This window comes from Thamnophis elegans, chromosome 10 (genome assembly GCF_009769535.1).
Source record: "Thamnophis elegans isolate rThaEle1 chromosome 10, rThaEle1.pri, whole genome shotgun sequence".
In the NCBI taxonomy this organism is placed as follows: domain Eukaryota; kingdom Metazoa; phylum Chordata; class Lepidosauria; order Squamata; family Colubridae; genus Thamnophis; species Thamnophis elegans.
Window position 1 is genome coordinate 2,402,310 of NC_045550.1, and position 24,083 is coordinate 2,426,392.

The 24,083-nt window shown below is 38.8% G+C and overlaps 1 protein-coding gene across 4 annotated transcripts in view; it reads right to left on the minus strand.

Annotated features, from left to right (window-relative positions):
• MGMT (O-6-methylguanine-DNA methyltransferase) overlaps nt 1-24,083 on the minus strand; it is a 216,988-nt gene that overhangs the window by 60,749 nt on the left and 132,156 nt on the right. For all 4 annotated transcript variants that reach the window (XM_032224859.1, XM_032224860.1, XM_032224857.1 and 1 more), the window contains one exon: nt 10,993-11,150. In XM_032224859.1, the coding sequence (XP_032080750.1) occupies nt 10,993-11,150 (158 nt within the window). The remainder of the gene's footprint in view (nt 1-10,992; nt 11,151-24,083) is intronic.

Below are 24,083 nucleotides of genomic sequence, written 5' to 3' on the forward strand. Positions count from 1 at the left end.
AAGGAAGACTCTGCCTGGAGACCGATGACGCTGCAGAAGGGAGAATTCCCATTGGTCCTCTGGGGCTTTGTCGGTTCCTGGGAAAACGGGATTCGCTGGTTGTAGCCTGTGTTTCTCTGCACATCCAGGGTTTCTCAGGCATTGCGTCACCTGAAGCCCAATTCTGGGCTCGGCAGTCTTTCTGCGATCCCTTCACTTTGCGGAGAGAGGGAAGAAGCGTGAAGTTGGACTGCCTGAGCCAAAGGGATCCACGGGATCTTGAGACTTGATTTTTGAGCAGTACCAATCCATTCCACTCTTTCCTTTCCCTTTCTGTCCTTCTTCTATCTCCCTTTCCTTTTTCTTTCCTTTCTCTTTTCCTTTCCTTCTTTTCCATTTCCTTTCCATTTCTTTTCCTTTCCTTTTTCTTTTCCTTTCTTTTCTCCTTTCCTTTCCTTCTTTTCCATTTCCTTTCCTTTTTCCCTTCCTTTCTCTTTTCCTTTCCTTTCTTCTTTCCCATTTCCTTTCCTTTTTCCTTTCCTACTTTTCTATTTCCTTTCCTTTTCCTTTCTTTTCTCCTTTCCTTTCCTTCTTTTCCATTTCCTTTCCATTCACCTTTCCTTTCTCTTTTCCTTTCCTTCTTTTCCATTTCCTTTTCTTCTTTCCCATTTCCTTTCCTTTCCCTCCCCCTACTTTCCTTTCTTTACTTCCTGGGGGTCTGAGGGAGAGGGAGGGGACCCTTTTCCTCCTTGCCCCCTTTCCCAACATCTGCTCTGATGGCAATTATGCCTAAAAAAAATTCAGGTGCTCAGGCATGAAAATGTGCCGCTCAAACACTATACTTTTCTGCACACACCGAAAAAAAATTAGAGGGAACATTGCTGCCAATTCTGACATTTGGTGTAGTTGCTATGTATTCAGACAAACGAGGGGAGAATTGGGGCACTGTGACAGCAGAGGAAGGCCTGGTGGTTAGCACATGTAAGAACAACCCATGTGGATAGTGTGAACGTTGCACGTAGAAGCCTAGAGTCTCAACTAATATTGCTTGGCCCAGGAAGGAGGCTAATTGCAAGGGAAAAAAATATGTTAGGACATGTTGGCTCCACCAGGTACCAGGAAATCATCTCTACAAGAAGGTTGCTGGAACTACTTCTATTGAGGTTGGTTCTAAGTAACAGAGTCCTGCAGCTATGCTTGTGCCACTCGACCCCAGGCCATCTTCAGAAGTTGTGGGTGATCCATCACTGCAAGCTTTTAAAAGAGATTGAACAGCCACTTGTATGACATGGTACAGTGTTTGCTGCTTGAGCAGAGGGTTCAATTAGAAGATCTCCAACTTTGTTATTTTGTTCTGTTACATGACCACCATTTACTATTTTTCATGCGCCAAGAAGCAAAGTCATTATTTGCTTAATAAATGTGGTTGTAAAGGTCCTAGAAGATCCTGGGTGTGATTCCCTTAGTGGCTGCATCGCTTAGCGATGGAAGTTTCAGTCCCAATTCTGGTTGTTGGGTTGAAAACTACTTGTAAATAGCTTTTCTCCATATCCCACAGTTGCAGATTTTAGAATAAGTTGAAACCCTCTAATTTTAGTTTATTATACTAATATATAACATTTCTTAGTAACAATTTAACAAAAGGAATTTAATTCAATAATTTCTATACGTATGAAGATATTCAGTGATAGACGAGGCAAAATTAAGACCAGCGGACACGGTCTTTTAAAAAATGATACATTATACTATTCTGTGCAAAAGAAACCCAAATTGGTTTAATAAAGAAAAATTTGGAATTGTTTTAGGCTTATGGCATATTCTGTATGGCAGAAGAGATACTGATTGGAATAGAAGAAGCTGCAACTTAGATGAATAAAAGTAAATCTACTCATTTTATAAATGAAATACTCTGTTTAAAATAATATTTATAAAACTGCAATTTGTTTATCTTTTGATAAAGTTAGGGGGTAACCAACACAAAGGTGTACCACATCTGGAGAAAAGGTGAATATAGTAACACATCCAGAGACAATAGCTCTAAATACAGACCGCATTTCAACCTCCTCTCCAAATTTCCCTTTTGGTTTTAGGAATGCCGAGTGTAATATAGATTTTTGTTCTTTCATTTTCAGCTGGAAAAAATGGCAAAATGAACAGGTTATAGAAAAGGAAAAACTGTTACTTTCCAGCAGCACTGATTAGAGTTATTTTATTTGATTATTTTATTTTATTCAGTTTGGATGCTGTCCGATTCCAATCAGCTTTGTGTCCCTGACTGAGAACACTAAACCGACTATGCTCCAAAAATCAATCTTTCAAGATATATTTGTATTTCATTTTTTTTTCATGCTCAATGTCAAAAAACTGCTTACAGAAGACACTGCAATTAAATCACGGGTCAGCTTTTGCTTCTGATTTCCTCCGGTTTCTTTCAATTTCAAGGGTCTCTTTTTCTCTTCATGTTACAAATCCCTGAGATGAACAGTAGTTATCAACTTCCTGCTATGTAAACTGTTCATGCTTGCCATGAAAGTGACCTCTATGTATTGATTCAAGACATCTGACAATCTAGACCATGTCTTTAAATTCATGGATGTCTTCTATTTCTTCCTCCTCTTTTGATCAGCTCTCTCCCCCCTCCTCACTTTTTCCACAGGTAGCTTTGGAAAGCAATAAACCCAGATTTCTACTGCCCCTGAAAAGTAGTTCACTGGACTCTAAGCTCTGAAGAATTACATTTTTCCCTATCAGCTATTTCTTTCCCACTTAATTTGAGTGCAAGAGTTGATAGCAAGTCAAAAATCAATAAAATGGCATATGGAGGCTTAAAGCCTTCAAGCTTCATTCAGAACTAGCATCTCATGAAGTTCAACATTTGAAAGCTATAGTTTAAATAAAGAGAAAATATATGACCTGTAACATCTCTAATAAACTAAATAGTTTACTTAGTTGGTGTTCAAATATCAGAAGTGTATCTACTGTTGTTCCGTTAATGGTGATGTTTTCCATTGAATTGCAATGTTATGTTTAGAAACGAAAACACTTTAAAAACTATAGCTCTACTACTCTTAGAACATTTACATGTCACATTGTTTCAGCAGTAAAAATAAAGCAAAAATCTAGGGAACATTTGATCTCTGCCCTCCTATTTTTGTGGGCAAATGTTCTTCTAAAGAATCTAAACCGAATGAAACAACACACAACAAAAACAAAACCACAAGGGAAATATTGTTCTATATTTTGCAGCAAACTAGCCGGTTCTGTAGACTTCTCCATCATAGTCACTGTAAGATGGAAGATACTGCTAAGATCAAGATTGCATTAAGTCTCCCCCCCCCAAAAAAAAAACATATTAAAGCATAGATTTAAAAAAAAAACATTTTAAACAGAATCCAGCAGTCTCTTTAGCTGGGACAGTGCAATTTTATTTTCTCCGCTGATCCCACAATCTCCCTGTTTCCATGTCACTACTCTGCAGTATATCAAGTGATTTTAGCTGGAAATGCATTCTGACTATTTCCCAGGGTTCATTGGCAAAAAAAATCCTAGGGGAAGTATTCATCTTATTATTCATATGCCAGGATTTCATTAAAGACTATTCTCAAATAAATGGCTCAACAGATAACTGCAGAGCTAAAAAGGGATTGGGTTGAAGGAAAATCCTACCACTAGCTTACTGATAGCCAAATTTCAACAGAAATGATGCCCCAGGTAGAGAGACAGCTTGTCCTGTTTTTACTCTGTTCAATCACCCTGAGCTTGGCTGTCATTTTGAATTGCCTTTAGCCACGTTAACAAGCTCTTCTATTTAACTTGAATATGATACCTATATCACACTATATTGTATTTCCAAAATGTGGAGAGAATCATGGCAAGACAAATTTAGACTAAGCGCTTAGAAGAACATCCATCAATAAGCTGCACCTATTGGAACAGCCACATGTGACTTCTAACAATTTTTAAAAAAGATAAATATTTACATTTCAAAAAGTAATGTGAGTTAATTATTTTTTTTGGGGGGGGGGAACTAGAAGGAATGGGAATTATTATTTTACTTGTTTCCATGGCTTCTGTAGGAAAGGCCTCTTTAAGAAGGGCTTACTTGGCAATAGAATGGAATGGAATAGAATATTATTTATTGTGTGATTGGACACAGAAGGTGTTTGTCTCTGGTGCATAAGCCCTCAGTCTTTGCATTATATGATACAAACAACAAAGCAACAAATTAATTAATTAATTAATTGAATTTATAGGCCGCCCAATCCTGAAGGACTCCGGGCGGCTTACAAAGAGGAAGAAAGGAAAAATAAAATAAAATAAAAAGAATAGTTTAAAATTCCCAACACTCATTCAATCTAATCGGGGCTGGACCTTTACAACAAGGTCAACAGCCCCAGGCCTGCCGGAACAGCCAGGTTTTAACAGCTTTCCTGAAGGCCATGAGAGTGGGCGAGGTCCGGACCTCTGGGGGTAGCTGATTCCACAGAGTTGGAGCAGCCACAGAGAAGGCCCTCCTCCGGGGGCCCGCCAGCTGACACTGTCCGGCAGATAGATAGATAGATGATAGATAGATAGATAGATAGATAGATAGATAGATAGATAGATAGATGATAGATAGATAGATGATAGATAGATAGATGATAGATAGATAGATAGATAGATGATAGATAGATAGATAGATAGATAGATAGATGATAGATAGATAGATAGATAGATAGATAGATAGATAGATAGATAGATAGATGATAGATAGATAGATAGATAGATGATAGATAGATAGATGATAGATAGATAGATAGATAGATAGATAGATAGATAGATGATAGATAGATAGATAGATGATAGATAGATGATAGATAGATAGATAGATAGATAGATAGATAGATAGATAGATAGATAGATAGATGATAGATAGATAGATAGATAGATAGATAGATAGATAGATAGATAGATATGGATGGATGGATGGATGGATGGATGGATGGATGGATGGATGGATGGATTAGATGGATACCCTATCTAATTTTTTTTAACTTTTGTAATATGTGTTTTTTTTAATGTTGTACGCTGCCCTGAGTCCTTGGGAGAAGGGCGGCATATAAATCCAAGAAACAAAGAAACAAACAAAGTCAGCAGAGAACAGCACTCTCAAACCCTAAATGGACTCTCTGGTTCAGCAAAAACATACTTTGCCAGCAGCAAGAGAAGAATTATTCACCGTTGAGTTTCATACTAAACAATTGGTACTGGGATAGACATAAAGATAAGAAAGAAATGCAATGAAAAAGATCTGTTAACAGGTCTTGTCAACGTGGACCACACGTCTGGTGGATAACATAAGCTCAGGAACTTAAATTAAAGCACAGCTACAAAGCCATTTCTGTAAATTAGAGGTCTGGGCACCTTTTGCACTGTGACCCATTGAACAATTCGGCAAAGAAGAATCTAGACCTTCCGAAAGGTCTCATTCTGAGGTGCCTGTCCTCTACTGGAGTAACCAACTTGCTTGAGGGCTGCTATTAGTCACAGGAAGGGGAAAAAAGTCTTGTTGGTGCCCAATTTTCTTTTCATTTCTTTAACAAACCAGCTGGTTTGAACGAGTTCTAGTCTCATTTTACTAAGGAAGATGACCTCCGGATACAATCCTGGTTGACAATCCAGACACTATTTTCAGTCCACTCGTTGAATTCAGATTACTCACTCACCTTTTTCTCAACTCAAATTTGCATCTTTTTTCTCTAATAAAATATCTCTTCTGTTTTGCAAAAGAATCCTTTATTTCATTACGGTATTTTTTTTTTTAATCCAATGTCAGTCAAGGTCTTTTTATTCGGGGGGGGGGGGAAATCTACTTCACCTATTATTTATTTTTAGAATTCGGAATGAGATAATTCTAATATTTCTTTCTTTTTTTTATCATGCAAAATATATTTCAATGCATGAAAATACTTAACATTTATGTTAAGTGTGACGGCAACCAATAGTTGCTGCTCCAATTTCTATTCTGAGCAGGGCTGTTATCTAATGCCGCTTTTTTTCCTGTTTGAACAGTAATGATTGTCCAAAGAACTATGGACAACATCTCTCTTGTTGGGCTTAGAGAACATAAAGAATCACTGTTTCCTATTCTTACTATCTTTGCAAAGAGATCATTTAGAAATGCAGAGTAATGAAAATTAATGAAAACTTTACTGAGCAAATTATGACCTTGGATATTTGGAGATTGTCTTTCATGCTTGTTAAGGGGTCAAGAAGTATCGCTGTCTGAAAACAGACTGAGAGTAACAACTCAGTCTCAACTCTCCAAATAGAAAGGAAAAGTCCCAAGGGAAAGTTGGTTGCAGTTAACAAAAACATCCATACTTAAGGAGTTCAGATACATACAACATGTGGTTTTAAGACTGACTGTGACACAAATTTCTTTCTCGGAGGATCTCAGGTTGCCTTTCGTATCCAAAGTTTCTTTATTCCTATTCAGATTTATGTGAAACTTAACAGATATTGTCAATGAGCCAAGGTGGCGCAGTGGTTAAATGCAGCACTGCAGGCTACTGCTAGATCAGCAGTTCAGCGGTTCAAATCTCACCGGCTCAGGGTTGACTCAGCCTTCCATCCTTCGGAGGTGGGTAAAATGAGGACCCAGATTGTTGGTGGCAATATGCTGACTCTGTAAACCGCTTAGAGAGGGCTGAAAGCCCTATGAAGCGGTATATAAGTCTACTGCTATTGCTATATAATGAGTCAGAGTTCACAGTCAAGTTGCCTTCTGCAAGCAGCTATTATTTTGCCTTCGTTTCTTCAAATTATCCTGTTCTCCAGAATGTAGGGAGCCTTTTTCCAGTTGTAGGCCAGAATCCTTCACATCAGGATCATGAATTACAGGGACTGAATCTTTTATTTCTTAATTAATACTGGTACTTGGTTCCTTGGCTTCAAATTGCCATCAGCTCTCTCATCTTCTGAAAAAGTCAATATGTCCAGCTCGGCCCTGACAATTACTTACATACAAAATTTTTGAGTTTAGAAATAGAATCCGAACGTCGCAAACTACTTGCTTCAAAAGAAACGAGGCCTATCATATAACAGTGCCTATCAAGATTTTAGACCACGAGAAAATCTTTAGACTGAATACTTAAGGGATATTTTTTCTAACATTCAAATGTGACCAAGATGTAATGGGTAAATAGAATCAAGTTGATGTCTGTTAATGATTTCGTTTGGATATACTAGGTCAACTAATGACACAAATTAATTTTTACTCCAAGACAATTTTCAGATTTCATGGGAAAATGATATTGTGCTCTAAGTTATTGTGCCCTGACACCCCCAATGATAATCCCAATGAGATTTTTACAAAATCCGACTTTTCCTTAATTGAGGAAGGATACTGAATCAGATCTATGTGTCCTCTTTGTCCCTGTGAGATATGTTGGCCTTGGGTTTATAGCTTTATAACATCACATTTAAAAAACATTTACTGTTTGACATGCTGTACTTCAGTCATTAGTGTTCTTAAATTAATTACTATCTCCCAAGAAGAAGATCACTGTGATCTTGCACTGAATATTGTATACAATTCCCCGTAATATGAGAATGCTAGATGAATCACATTGATTGAGCATGAAATACCTCTCGTGGTAATTCTCTCTTAGCTGATCAGAACCCAGAACTTACGATTCTGACCAGATTCTGGACAGATTGCATTGTAATTTTGACATGGCTGATATTTGTCTTTATATTTTTGTGATGCTAAAAGAACCTGTGACAGATCTTACTTCATTTCAAAATTTTATTGTCAATTCAAACATTAGTACAGACCCTATCCCACTCTAAGGATTACTAACTATAATGGATATGTGTAATATTGGGGGGGGGGAAATGGGGGGGGGAGACACTCAGTCAAGAAGATTCTACTAGTAAACAATCAGATAATGTAACATTTCAATAGAAAAATAAATTAACATCTGTCTGGAATTAGGAGCTACATGGTGAATATTTTGCCCTGAAGAGAGGTATATTTATTAGATTTATATCTTGCTGAAGGCCGTGTGGATAGTGCTCCGTTCTCCTATCTTCCTCTAAAAGTACAACATTTTTCAGTGGGTTGGGCTAAGAGAATGGATAGCCCCAAATCACCCAGTGACAGAGAATGGATTTCAGTGTGGATTTTTGGGGGGCTACTTCAACATCTTAATCACTGTACCACGCTTGCCTTTTTTTAGTTTCATCACTCTATCTCCATGCAAAAATAACTAAAATTTCTGCCTAGCCAGAGAACAACCTATTCTATTTTTTTTCTCCTGTAAATGTTCTACTATCTGATAAAATGTCACTGTAATACATAAGATCCCTTTCCATAATCCCCAGCTCTGCGTTGTTTTTTATTCTTAAATATTTATATATGAAAAGCTCAATGAGGATCAAATGTCAAGGATACTGTAATTTGAGGTATTTCTAGCCTGGCTTTTAACAACTGCATATAGGAACAATTTAGTAAATAAAGGTAAAGCCATCCCATTAATTTTAGTCAATTTGCTCCTACGCATATATGGTTATGACTGCAACTATAAAGGGTTTTTTATCAAGAAAATAGCAGCAACAAATTGACAATAGATTCATCAATTTTGCTTCATTTATATTTTGATATAGCTGTAGCCAAGGAAAGCTTTGTCAATTTTACAGAAAAATACCAAAGTCAAAATAGACGGGGATGCAGTTCCTAACATACATCAACATTTATTATTCAAAGCAGATGAAGAATAAATCCACATCTGAATATAAGTGCAAATTAAATATGTATTTTGGAGTAATAGAATGCGAAAAGAGGATCTAAATGCAACGGTATTCGCCAACACATATGTAAAACAAAAGCCAATGCGGTATATTCACATCGCTCATTTTGAAGAGTAAAAATAATTTCCCATAATGAGAGGAACAAAACTGCAACAAAAACAAATCACACGGCCATTCCCACATTAGTTACTGAAATCATCACTGCAAAACTGGAAAGTTTAGGCGCTGCATGAAGGGACAGTCAACCAGCACAAAAGCAATGTAAGAAATGAAGCAGGAAGACTCTGGCTATCTCTAATGGAAATTCCCACCGTATTTCTGATAAATAAGTGAGTGATCTGCATTCTAATAATTCAGCCCTTCATATTAATTGTATAATTCAGCATATGAATTTTTGTGGGTGCGTAAAGGTGTGTAAAGACAAATAAAATGGTGTTCTCCTCAAACATTCCTCCAGAGTTCGGAATGAGGAAACAAAACACGTGGGGCGAGTTTTAAGCTAAAATCAAATTAAACCTATTTTTTTTATTTTAAGTCACTGATATCAATAAGTATTAATCTGGTTAAAATATTTTTTCTTCATATCTCCCCCACCCCCCAGTAACTTCAAGGAACTTAAGGAACATGCTGCTCAGAGGTGGGTTGCTACCAGTTCACACCTATTCGGTAGAACCGGTTCGTCAAATCTACTGAACCAGTTAGAAGAGGTTCCACCAGTGGACCCGGAAAGCAGGCCACACCTACAGAAGAGGTTCCAACAATTTTATGAAACCCACCACTGGTCCTTGGATATGATTATTCTACATTATCATGCTCATATTTATAAAACTCAGTGCCTCTGTGAAAGGTAAGGATGACTACTGCGTTTGTGGTGCAATCAGAACATTGCCTGTGTTGAAGTTGTTTTAACGCAAACCAAAGATGCCTTTTAAAAAACAAAGTTTACATCCTATTCTTATGCAGGCCAGTGCTGTGTGTAAGGTGATTTAAGGTGGTTCTGACAAGTGTCGTCGGCATCTTCATATCCGGTCACATGGGCGGCAAGCCACTCCCATCTGATCACATGGGCAGCAAGCCACTCCCACAAAGGAGGCCACACCCACAGAGTAGCTTCGAACAATTTTTGAAACCCACCACTGATGCTGCTAGATACTGGAGGTGACTCTCCCTGATGCCCTCTGTCAGAAAAAGCAAAATCCCTACTTCTATTGTGTTTAACAATAGAAACAATTAACACTTTTTAGAAATATGGAACTTGAAACTCTTATTTTATTGCACGCAGTTTCTTCCGGATGATAATTAAACTATTGTCATTAAAGTCCCAAAGGTGTTTTTTTTTTTCAAGACGCAACTGGACATTCTTGTTTTTCTTTGAAGAAGTTTCGCTTTTCATCCAAGAAGCTTCTTCAGCTCTATTGCCATTAAATGAAGATCTGGTGACTGTCTCATGGAACTGAATCCCACTGAAGCATTCTTTTAGCACACTATTTCTCAAACTCAGCCATTTTACGTTGCGTGGGCGGTTCCACCACAAAACCGCGGTAGACAAAAGCGCGCTCGACAAAAGCGCGTATGTGACATCATCACAGCGCGACGAAAACATCGCGCTGTGATCGATAAATGTAAAAATAAAGCGAAAACCTTATCCTAACCCCCCCAAACCTAACCCTAAACCTAACCCTAAACCTAACCCTTAACCTAACGCTAAACCTAACGCTAACCTTTAACCTAACGCTAAATGTAACCCTAACGCTCTAAACCTAACCCTAACCCTTAACCTAACCCTAACCCTAACCCTTACCTTTATGTGAATCGGCTTGCTTTAATTTTATTTTTATTTCAATTTTTAATTTTTTTCGTCGCGCTGTGATGACGTCAAATGCGCGCTTTCGTCGAGCGCGCTTTTGTGGACTGTGGTTTTGACGGGTCACGGCGTGGGCTGGGGGAACACCGGGAATTGAAAGCCACACGTTTTTAAAGTTGCTGCAATTGAGAAACACTCTTTTGTGTTTTAGAAATTTCAGAAAGCAGGATTAGCAGGCCAGCGCAGACTTCCACTGTACTTGGATTTTGATATCAATAAAATAAAATCATAACTTTTTGCAGATTTTAATCTCTAACGTGTTACCCAAAAGCCAAGTACAGACCTTTTTAAAAACAAAAAACAGAAGCGCACATCATATAAGAAGGGCCAAATGTTACACTACGAGGCGTACATACCTTGTTCTAGGAGATGATGGTGAAAAGGAGGCAGTGGAAGTTTCAGCATTAACTGGGGTTCAGTGAAATAAGCTTTAAGCCAAGCTATACATTGTTTCAGTGGTTCTTTCATTTCCCCTGTGGCTTCACAGACTTCACAAGATATTGAGGCCTCCATTCTGTTGAAAGAGCAACAGAGTAGCAGTCATTTTAAAACTGCAGAGTTTCACTATAACCAAGTTACTTAAACGCAGCACAACAAAGAAAGACTATTATGTAAAAAGAAACTTCAGCCAGGCCAAAAATCCAAATACAAATGAGAAGGGGTGGGGTGCAGAGAAAATAAATATTAAAAAAAAGGAAGAAATTTGGAATAAAGCACTTCAGTTTCCATCTCTGGTCACACATATCTCCTTTACGTATAGTATTATTTAAGCCTGTGGAGATAAAATACCTCCTTATAATATTTTCAAAGTCAGCAAATGCCTAGGCATGTAGTTTAGAAAAAGGGAACACATTTAGGCAGGAGAAAATACCTAAAGAGCAACAGATAGATGCAATTTTCTAAGTGTCCCCCACCAACATGTACGATGCATGCCAGATTAGAAAAAGATGAATAAAACTATTATACAAACTATTGGGGAAAGCAAATTTTGCTTGAATGAAGGTTGAAGTAAGGAAAACCACAAAGACACACCCCCCCCCCAAAAAAAAAACCAGACAAAAGGACAAGGAAATATTTCTGTGCGTTGTCAAGAAGAAGTATAGAAGTATAATGAAGTTATCATTTTCTCTGAAAATTCTTCTTCTCTTTTTGGTTTATGCTCTCTATAGCATGCAAATGGAAACATATTTATTTATGCAAGAAATATGCCAATAGTTGAGGAAAATGTCAAGCAAGGTGGACTGATGTAAATTTCACAGGAAAAAAAAAATTGGATTTGAATCCTGGCTTCAGCTCTTGTTCTCCACTTTGAAATTTGTATATTTGCAGCAGAAGAAACAAAGGGTGCTTAAACAATTAAAAAGGGGAGTTTTTAAGAAAGGAAATCAGTTGAAATTGCTATCACTTCACCCAGTTGTCTTCATAAGCACCTTCTCCTATCGATTTTAAAGAACTTTCTCCTGGTAAAAGTGAGTTGAGAACAAAAACGTTTTATCGTATGATGTACAGAATTTTACTTGATTATTTGAACTGATCCATCTTTTTTAAATCCCAGACATTGTATTATCTAATTGTACTTCTTATTGAGAATTTGCATCCATACAATTTATTGGACTTAATGTCCCACTTCTCTAGAAAATACAAATCTCTCTTCTTTTCAGTCCACCAGCATTTATTGTATTTGTATTTGTATTTATTTGTCTTGTATGCCGCCCACTCCCGAAGGACTCCGGGCAGCTCACAATAGACAAGGGAAGGGGGAAAACTAGACAAAGACAACACTTTAAAAACAAAAACCGCAACATTCACAATTTCCGTGGGGTTGGATGTTTCACAGGCCCCCCGGCCTGCTGGAGCAGCCAGGACTTGGTGGCTTTGCGGAAGGCCGGGAGGGTAGTAAGGGTCCGGATCTCCACGGGGAGGTCATTCCAGAGGGCTGGAGCTGCAACAGAGAAGGCTCTCCCCCAGGGAGTCGCCAGCCGACATTGGCTGGCAGATGGAATCCGGAGGAGACCTAACCTGTGAGATCTAATCGGTCTGAATTTTAATTAAAATTCAGTCTGCAATCTTATCCATTTCTCCATTTGAAAAAGGAATCAGCAGAATTTCTATATACTGTAGTTGTAATATTAGCCTTAAAATGAATATTTTAAATTTAAACCTAATATAACTCCCTATTTTTCCTCATACATGTTTTATGAAGATAAATATCATAAATATAATGATTTTTTAGCTTTAGATACTTATTTTTTGTGTGTGTGTATGTGTGTGTTTTGCAAACGTTATGTATTATCTTCAATTAAGAGGAATACTGTGATATAGTAAAACCCTTAAAACATTTTGATTAAATGAAAAAATAGTTTGTTACATCTACTTTTCATTTTATACCCAATGTCCTACCTTAGTCTGGACTTAAAATGCTGGAGCCTGTAAGTTCAAATCATTATCAAACAGCAGTAGGTTACTCAAAAATTCTTGGGACTTTCCCCAGTCGGCAGAGAATTCAAATAATGACTTCTTTCTCTTGTACTGAAATCTAAAAACCTGCTGATTTTCTCTTTACTCAGAAAGCATACAAGACCTTAACCAAGTAGGAAAAGGTAATTTTCACATGCCAATCATAGAAACTGCTGCTACAGCAAAGTATGCAAAGAGACAATTTTGAACAGACATGTTTTTAGCACAACATTGGCAAGGGAGATGCTCCATCTTGGATTTTAGAAAATTGTACAATCACACTATTATCCTTTGTTGAAGTAGCTAGATGATCCTCACTTCTTGTAGAAAGGAGCAAAGATACTTGAAGAAAGTGTACAGGTGATATTGATTTTGTAATCCACATTCATAAATGTGTTTGTGTGTGTGTTTTACTGGACATTCATATACATGTTTCCTTGATGTGCTTTAAAAAAATGTTATTAAATAAAATTGTATTCTTATTTCTCTTGCATGCTTTTTATGCATTATCTTTATTTTTTAATAATGAATGTATGCCTCACATTTCTGTTTATTGCAAAATTTATGTTAAATTGTTGTAATTAAAAAAAATACAAATTACAAAAAATAAAAAAAAACCGAAACCAAAATGAAAATCACTACATAATCATTAACTAATTAACAAATAAAATATTGGGAAAAGACTTGCATTTGCATCCTGTTCCTAAATCCAAATGTAAGCCAAACATATCTTATTAGGAAGTACATTCCATAGCCTAGGAATCAATTAGAATAATTATCCCTACCATCTTTATATAAGGAAATTCACAATGAAATAAGTTATAATGAATATAACTGCTAATTGTAGTGGATCAATACTGATGAATTGTGGTGTTTGGGTTCATGCATTTATTTTTTTTGAGCAGAATGGTATTTTGCCTTAAAATACTATTATTCAAACATTTGATGCTCCTTCTGAAAAGCTTCACAATAGTAAAGTTGTTATCATTTTGGAAGGCAAATTACAGAATCTTCAAAACCACATTAGTATGATTATAAGCAATTTCCTGAGAACTAATCTACAAATGACTTGAAATCTTCCTAGGAATTGTCAGCTATCTTGGTTTTCTGAAGGAGGAATCCTTTCCAGAATATCAAGGTTGTTGAGATGAAATCAGTAGAGTAGACTAATGGGGAAAAATAGGATTGATGCTACATATTAAAGTTTAACATTGATAGCTCATGGTCCAGAAGTGGAAGACACATGGGGAGTGCAGGCACACTGTTACAACAACAGCCCAGATTGTACTGCAGGCAAGTTGTACTTCCAAGAGATTTGATGGGCATCATCTTGTGGAGTGTTATTCTATATGGACATGCTTACTGAAGAAGTCTGTTAAGTGTAGCCCATAACATTGGGAAGGTGCTTAGAGAATAAGATCTTATTAGATGGAAGGCTTCCAAATCTCTAACTAGATTTTAAGAAAATGACTAGTGGCTTACTTGAAGGGTTCTTTTTTGTCTAAGCGTGGCCTAAATTAGTCTGGTTGCCCTAGGACTGAGGAATCTTTTTCCTTGGCCATGCCTCCTGGTGCTCCTTAACGACAGATTTTTGACCAGTTCTGGAACCAGTGAAGGCTGAAGTTGTGATGATACAATAGGAGTAAGTCCGAGGTGACGTGATGGTCCCGAATTCCTGAACCCGAAAGGCCCAGGGTGGGTTTGGACTGCAATGCACAGAAAAAAACCCTTCAGGTAAGCCAATGGTCATTTTCCTGTGCACTGCTTGGAGAGTCCAAGCATGGGACATAGCAATAGCAATAGCAGTTAGACTTATATACCGCTTCATAGGGCTTTCAGCCCACTCTAAGCGGTTTACAGAGTCAGCATATTGCCCCCAACAATCCGGGTCCTCATTTTACCCACCTTGGAAGGATGGAAGGCTGAGTCAACCTTGAGCCAGTGAGATTTGAACAGCCAAACTGCAAAACTGCAGTCAGCTGAAGTAGCCTGCAGTGCTGCATTTAACCACTGCGCCACCTCAGTTCTCGCCACCCAAGTTATATGTCACTAGGGCGGGAAGAAAATCTGTCCTGGGATTCAGTTGTGGAAACAACCCGCTGGAGAACCCGCCTGCCGAACGATGCCTCGGCTGAGGCAAACATGTCCAATGTATAGTTTCTGATAAGGGGCTAAGGGAATGACCACATAGCCGCCCTGCATATTTTGTCTATGGTAGCCTGGGTTGCCCAGGCAGCTGTGGTGGTGGCGCTCCTTGTAGAATGAGCGGTGATATGTCGAGGTACTGCCTTGGACTGGTGTTCATACGCAGCCGCAATGCACGCTCTTAGTCATCTGCCGATAGTGGAGCATGTTACCTTTTGTCCCATGGACCCTGGCTGAAATGACACAAAAAGGGCCTCGGATCTGCGGAAATCTGCTGTCCATTTTATGTATCTCCACAGGGCCTGTCTGACGTCCAGAGTGTGTCAGACGCGTTCCCTCGGGTATCTGGGCCGCGGGCAAAAGTTTGGTAAAATTATCTCTTGCGCCCTATGGAACCCTAAGGAAGTGTTTCATTTTTCTTTGCACTTAGCTCTATATGAGGTATCCATGAGGTATCAATCTATGAGATATTCTTCAGAACCAGCTCCTTGTCCAACCTATGGTCATAGGTTATACCTATCTTTAAAAAGGGAGACCCTAGCCTAGTAGAAAATTACAGACCAGCCTCACTGTGTTGCATCATCTGTAAAATTATGAAATCAATAATAAACCAATCCATCACCCTCCACTTAGTGACAAACAACCTGCTATCTAACAAGCAGTTTGGTTTTAGAAAAAAAAATGTTCTGTAATCTGCAACTCTTACCCTGTAGAAACATTTCGACCATACATCTTGACCAGGGTAAAGCAAAAGATGCAATTTACATAGACTTCTGTAAAGTCTTTGGTTCAGTGGTGCACTAAGCAATAGCGATAGCAATAGCAGTTAGACTTATATACCCCTTCATAGGGCTTTCAGCCCTCTCTAAGCAGTTTACAGAGTCAGCATATTGCTCCCACAATCTGGGTCCTCATTTTACCCACCTCGGAAGGATGGAAGGCTGAGTCAACCCTGAGCTGGTGAGATTTGAACAGCCGAACTGCAGAACTGCAGTCAGCTGAAGTAGCCTGCAGTGCTGCATTTCACCACTGTGCCACCTCGGCTCTAGAACGACGTTCTTACGGTATCTGCACAAGTAGATAGTTGCGTTTCTGTCCAACAGGCAACAAATAGTCAAAATAGGGAGGGTGCAAAAATCCGGCATCAGTTAACAGCAGTGTCCCCCAAGGCAGCGTTTTAGGACCCACACTCTTTTTGCTTTACATCAACAACCTATGCGATCACCTTAAAAGCAGCTGTGTCCTCTTCGCTGATGACGCAAAATTATTTTATTTATTTAACACCACTGACAATGCTGCTACCCGACACAGTGACCCTACAAAGTGACCTTGACTATGTGTCAGAATGGTCGTGCATTTGGCAACTCCTAATAACTCCTAATAACTCAACTAATAAATGCTTTGTCCTGCACATCGGCAAAAAAATATATCGGAACATCAAATACATGTTGGGGGTGGAAACGATCTCTAGACGACCTTCACTTTGTCAAGGACCTAGGAACACTCATCTCAAACAATTTAAGCCGCAGAGCTCACTGTAACAGCATTGCCAAAAAGGCATTAAGAGTTGTTAACCTAATCTTGCGAAGCTTCTCCTCCAGTAACATTGTATTGCTAACTAGGGCATGCAAAACCTTTGCCAGACCAATTCTCGAATACAGCACGTCTACCTGGAATCCACACTGTATATCAGACATTAATACGATGGAGCGAGTCCAGAGGTATTTCACGAGAAAAGTACTCCACTCCTCTACTCACAATAGAATCCCTTATGCCACCAGGCTTGAAATTCTGGGCTTGGACAATCTGGAATTGCACCACCTGCGGTCCTATCTAAGCGTACTACACAAAATTGTCTGCTGCAGTGTCTTACTTGTCAACGACTTCTTCAACTTCAACCACAATAATACGCGGGCAAACAATTGATATAAACTCAAGGTAAACCGCTTCAAACTCGACTGCATAAAATATGACTTCAGCAACAGAGTGGTCAATGCCTGGAATGCTCTACCCAACTCCATTGTTACTAGCAGCTAGTAACAGCTCTCACAGCTTCAACCTCAAACTGTCTACTGTGGACCTCACCCCATTCCTAAGAAATATGTAAAGGGGGCGGGCATAAGCACACCAGCCTGTCTACCATCCTTGTCTTACTGTACTTACTTCCTTTGTTTATGTTTATACATATACCTGCTATATTGCACCTATTTGACAAACAAACAAATAAACAAACAAATATAAGCAAATAAATAAATCTGAAGTATTATTTAACCAAAGAACTAACACATTGTGCTTTTACAATTTGAACATTTTGTAATCTACTCAGTGTCAGCAACCTAATTCAGGAAGTAAATATTACACATTCTTGTTACCTTTAAATGCACACAAATTAATTTTTTAAGGTGAATTTGAATAATCTTGATTATTGTACTTTTTATCACTCTCCGATCATATTTTAAAGCAGTTTACAAAAAGAATAAATTAAAATACATATTTAAATACTTAAAAATGACATGAAAATATTTTCTACACACACACACACACACAAACACACACCATTTCAAAGGGTATGGAAGAAAGGGAAAAACACATAAAACACGTATTATTAACATTCTATGTAGATTTTTTAAAGTAGTTATTTCAACACCTTAATGTCATTTAAATAGTATTCTTTGATAGATGAAGGCAAAACTACCACCAAAATTGCAGATGAATTGTCTATTCCCTGATGATTCCAAAACAATTACAGGATGCAGAGCAATCTAGTTAAATTTTATTCAAAAGCTTACTACACTTGTGTTTTCTCTTATTTTTCTATCAATGAAACCCAGGAGGCTTAAGCACAATTCATTATGTATGAGACCCAACTTACAGTGCTTGACTGTTGATTAATAGGAAAGTTGCCGTATGTACATTTTGCAACATTAGATGCATACAATATGCTAACTTATTCTTCCACTGAAGCTAATTATTTACAAAAATGACTACTTGAGACTACAATTTATTAAATGCATGCATCCAGTCTCAATTTGGCCCCAAAAGACAATCTGGAATAAAGATCTTTTACTTGATGTGACAACTTCTGGGAAGAATGTTATTAATATTCTAAATGTAGCGAATAAAATGTTCAGAATAGCCTTATGTCTATGTTGTGTTCGCTCTTCACAGTGAAATCACTGAATAAGAACAAGTTTTTCAAAAAGTTTAACACGGGGCACATGGGGGTTGGCCTAATTTTAAATTAATTTTGTAAAAAAAAAGACTTACATAGAATAAGGATTTTTGAAAATAAAAAAAATAATACATGTTTTTAAAGGAGTTTAGAAACTGAAACATATGAAACATTGAAAATATAATTTTTACAGATATTATTTTACCGTAATAATAATTTAAAGATATACCGAAGGATCTTTAATGTATTCAATATATGTCTTAATGTATAATTATGACCTTTAAAGCGCTCCATGGCTTAGGCCCAGGGTACCTGCGAGACCACCTACTGCCACCGGTAGCCTCCCACCGTCCAGTGCGATCCCACAGAGTTGGCCTCCTCAGGGTACCGTCGGCCAGACAGTGTCGGCTAGTGACCCCCAGGGGGGAGAGCCTTCTCTGTGGGAGCCCCTTCCCTCTGGAATGAGCTGCCCCCAGAGCTTCCTATAATCCCCGACCTCCAGTCCTTCCGACGCACCCTAAAAAGTTGGCTTTTCCAGCAAGCCTGGCCTGAACAAAACAAAATAAATTATTGATCACTGTTAATTTTAATTGTTTTTTTTTAAAAAAATATGTCATTGTTAATTCTAATTGGGTTTGTTTGGGGGCTTTCAGCCCTCTCTAAGCGGTTTACAGAGTCAGCAAATTGCCCCCACAGTTCTGGGTCCTCATTTCACCCACCTCGGAAGGATTGGAAGGCTGAGTCGATCTTGAGACGGTGAGATTTGAACCGCTGAACTGCAGATCACAGTCAGCTGAAGTGGCCTGCAGTACTGCACCCTAACCACTGCGCCACCTCTGCTCTTATGTCTCTTATGTTAGGTTATGTCTCTGTACTCTACAAAGATGCTAAGTCTTGTCATCAAAATGAATTATCAGCCTGAAAGACAAAGGCCACTCTTTTGAAGAGAGCAAAGTCAACATTTTGGACAGAGAGGACCAGTGGTTTGAAATAGGGGGGGGGGGGGGTCAAAGAGGTCATCTATGTCAAAATTGAACAGCCCTTTCTCAACAGAGGGAGGGGATAGGACGACCTCTATCTCCAGTTTATAACACAGTCCTTTCAACAGTTCCAAGAAGGCTCCACACCCATTTGCACTACTGAGGAGACCCTGACGACACAGATAAACCTCCAGGTGGCCTTAGCGACTCACTAAAAGAATGCAAATGAACAGCTGTCTTCTATTCCCCACCATCCAGTCAGAGCTGAAGAAACTTCTTGGATGAGAAGCGAAATGTCTTTAAAAAAGCCCAGAAAGTCCAGTTGCCTTTTGAAAAAAATTGTTGTCCTTTGGGACAACCATGACCTGTAGGATTGAGAATCTCCATAGAGATATCAGCCTGAAAGATACTGTCCATTCTGAAATATTGTCTCACTGTAGCAATAGCAATAGTTAGACTTATATACCGCTTCATAAGGCTTTCAGCCCTCCCTAAGCGGTTTACAGAGTCAGCATATTGCCCCCACAGTCTGGGTCCTCATTTCACCCACCTCGGAAGGATGGAAGGCTGAGTCAACCTTGAGCCGGTGAGATTTGAACCTCTGAACTGCAGATAGCAGTCAGCTGAAGTAGCCTGCAGTGCTGCATTTCACCACTGTGCCACTATAGATCTTGCTCGGTCAGTGACAGATTCAAAGAGAGTTAAATTCATGGAGAGAAAGTTTAAATAATATTTACTGGTTATTTAAAACTTTTTCCCCCATGTTGAAGCAAATGATTCAGTTAGATATCCAAATGGGTTAACAATTTTGTGTGTACATAATTTAAGCTAAAGACGAGTTTGCCCTCAATCATGCTTGAAGAACTCAACCTAGATTCAAAACTAAGCACTTCCCTGCCAAATGTTTGACAAAAGCAGAATATGGTGCAAAAAGCCATTGAAAGAAAAATAAGTACTAAGGAGTTTTAGTAAAATTCCATAAAATGCTGGGATATTAAATGTGCATATTTAATAGCAGCAGGAGCAAATTTGCTACTTTTAATAAAAAAAAGAAATTAAGGGCTGCCCTTGAAGAGTGTTCGAAGACTTCAGTTAGTCCAGAACGCAGCCGCGAGCGATTGTGGGTGTACCCAGGTACACCCACGTCATACCTATCCTCCGTGAGCTGCACTGGCTACCCATTAGTCTCCGAATCCGCTTCAAGGTGCTGCTTGCTACCTATAAAGTCCTACATGGCATCGGACCTGGGTACCTAAGAGACCGCCTCCTGCTGATTACCTCCCATAGACCAATCAGATCTCACAGATTAGGTCTCCTCCGGATTCCTATTAAGAGCCAAGGTGGCGCAGTGGTTAAATGCAGCACTGCAGGCTACTGCTAGATCAGCAGGTCAGCGGCTCAAATCTCACCGGCTCAGGGTTGACTCAGCCTTCCATCCTTCCGAGGTGGGTAAAATGAGGACCCAGATTGTTGGGGGCAATATGCTGACTCTCTGTAAACCGCTTAGAGAGGCCTGAAAGGCCTATGAAGCGGTATATAAGTCTACTGCTATTGCTATTGCTATTCCATCCGCCAGCCAATGTCGGCTGGCGACCCCCCGGGGGAGAGTCTTCTCTGTTGCAGCTCCAGCCCTCTGGAATGATCTCCCTGTCGAGATCTGGACCCTTACGACCCTCCCGGCTTTCCGCAAAGCCACCAAGTCCTGGCTGCTCCAGCAGGCCGGGGGGGGGGGGCTGTGAAACATCCAGCCACGCGGAAATTGTGAATGTTGTGGTTTTGTTTTTAAAGTGTTGTCTTTGTCTAGTCTTCCCCCTTCCCTGGTCTATTGTGAGCCGCCCGGAGTCCTTCGGGAGTGGGCGGCATACAAGACAAATAAATACAAATACAAATACAATACAAGATTTGCCTTAGATTAAGCTTTAGACACAACACACTTACTTTGACTTTTACATTTTATAGACTTATAAAAATAAAGGACTCAGTCCTTTAAGGAGAAAGCTTGTTCAATTGAAACCAATTACTCTGTGACTATTTGGAAAAGATTAAAACTTTAGATTTCTCTTAATTTATGGTAATGAATTATTTTTTGCAATTAATTGGCAAAACTGTTCAGAACCTGCTATAAATCAAACTTGATTGGAGAAAAAGTACATTATTGACACACAATAAATGCAGATATTCTACTTTACATTTTTGGTGAATACACATTGTTTGTTAAATTAGAGACTAAACTGTAAGGCTGAAAGTGCACATGAAATAAATGCATTTGCTGCAGCCTGTCCTGAATGAGATCTTAAGATGAGGTTCAACTGTCAGATATTCCAATTTATTTCATAGAGATACCGATGACACTAAATTTAAAGAAGCTTTTATGTCAATCGACACCAACTTGAATGGGATGTAATTAATCAATCAATGCAGTGAATATGTTACCTATTTTAGGATGCCAATATTTTCTGTAAAGCTAGAAAGCATCAAACAATATGTAAAGTAGAAAACTCTACTTCTTGCCAAGTCATTTTGATGATCTCAATCTATTCCATGAGTGCTTATATAACAAGTGTGATAATTTTTAAAGATGCTGCAAGAATTTTTGTTGCTTTTGCATAACACTTCCCTTCTTAGTATTTTATTAACTATAACCCCTTTTTAACAACGGATAACAATGAACTCACAGTCTACTCTCTGTAATTCTCTCTCATTCTCTCTCTCTCACATACACATCTTGGTAATTTTCAGACCTTGGTGGTAGTCTGGGAAAAATTACTTGTAAAATATTAGTCTAGAACTGCGACAAAAACATTACAGATAAATAGGAAATATAATTTAAGGGCCAGAGATCTATCATAGTGATTCTCCATTGTTTGTCGGAAGGCAGTTGTCCAAAATAACCTGAGATCTTGATTCTTGCAGTACTTTCTCTGGAGTTTATAATTCAGCAACATATTCATACTGGCGCTGCTGCTGTAAAATTTGTTTTAATAGTAAAATTTTCAGCCATTCCCTTTGTTGAGATTGCCTCTACTTGTGGCCTTCTAAATAGAGTTAATCTATGCTCATCTCGATGCTGATTGCTGATGGGGAGGTGCTTACGTCTTTTTATTCCCTTTTTGGCTTGTTGACTTCTCTTATGCGTTGCCTTTAGATATTAAGATATTGATATAAATACAAAAAGCAGCCCAGTTAGAGCAATAGTCTTCCCTATAATGATATGTGAGTATGAGAGTTGGACACCAAGAACGGCTGATCGAAAAATTGTCATCTTTGAAGTGTGGTGCTGGTGTAAATTATTGTGTATTCCTTGGACAGCCAAAGTGACAGAAAGGTGTTATATTGTATAACATCAAACATATCACAAGAAGCTAAAATCATAAGAGTGCATCTGTTGGACTTGGCCATGTCATGCATGCAAATTCATTGGAAAAGACAACGATGCCCGGTTAGTGGACAAAGAAGAAGAGGCAAGCCAAGAACACGTTGGTTTGATAACATCAAGTTTGATACAAAGTTGAACATCCAACAATTGAAAGATGCTGTCTTGACAGAGAGCACTCGTGACCCGACAGATGCGCGCCCAACAAATGTGTGCCGACAAAACCGTGTCGACAAAACCGCGGTTAGGGTTAAAGTTAGAACGTTGCTTTCGCATCCCATGTTGTTTGTTCATGGCGCGCTTTTGTGGGCGCGGTTCTGTCGGCGCGCATTTGTCGGGCACACATTTGTCGGTGAACCGAGAGCATTTGCCTTTACAGTCGTTAAGAACCAGAGATGACTAAATGGTTAAAAACAGCAACATAGATATTATGTCAACGTGTCTATTGATGACTAATTCATCAGAGTGCCAGGCTTCTAGAAATTCCCTAATGTTTTTAGACTTGGCTTGGACTAAGATACACTTTTCCAATTGAAACGATGGTTAAGTCTGTCCCTATGTTGTAAAATTAAAGAGTTTTCATCATGTCACCTGACTGCTAGTTGGTCTTCATGGATGCATTCAACCAGTCTTTGGCCTGTTTATTTTACATAGTGCTTGTTGCAATCATTACACTGTGTGTTGTGAATAACTTCTGGGGCTGCTTGGTCTTTTGGTTTACTTAGGATGTTTTGAAGGGATTTAGTTGGATTGTGTGCTACGCGGATTCTGTGTGATAGTAGTGGCAGTGTTATTCTTTTTAGAGCTTATGTTGGTTGTATTGTATTGAATTGATTGGCCTGGCACTTTTTGATAAAGTTGCATGGATATCCATTTTGTTGGATTATGTTGTATAGACACTGTCCATTTCTGCTGTTCTGGGTTGCAGTAATAGCAATAGCAATAGCAGTTAGACTTATATACCGCTTCATAGGGCTTTCAGCCCTCTCTAAGCGGTTTACAGAGTCAGCATATCGCCCCCACAGTCTGGGTCCTCATTTCACCCACCTCGGAAGGATGGAAGGCTGAGTCAACCTTGAGCCGGTGAGATTAGAACCGCTGAACTGCAGATAAGAGTCAGCTGAAGTGGCCTGCAGTACTGCACCCTAACCACCGCGCCACCTCGGCTCTAATGATTTTGCTCTCATCTAAAGTTCTTACACAGTTTCACTTGTGGGAAGTTGGGTTGTTGCTTTGGTAGTTGGACCCCTTGGTTGGTACGGGTGATTTTTTTTTTTTTTTGGTAGACTTGTGTTTCTAGTTTGCCACTGTGGTCTCTGC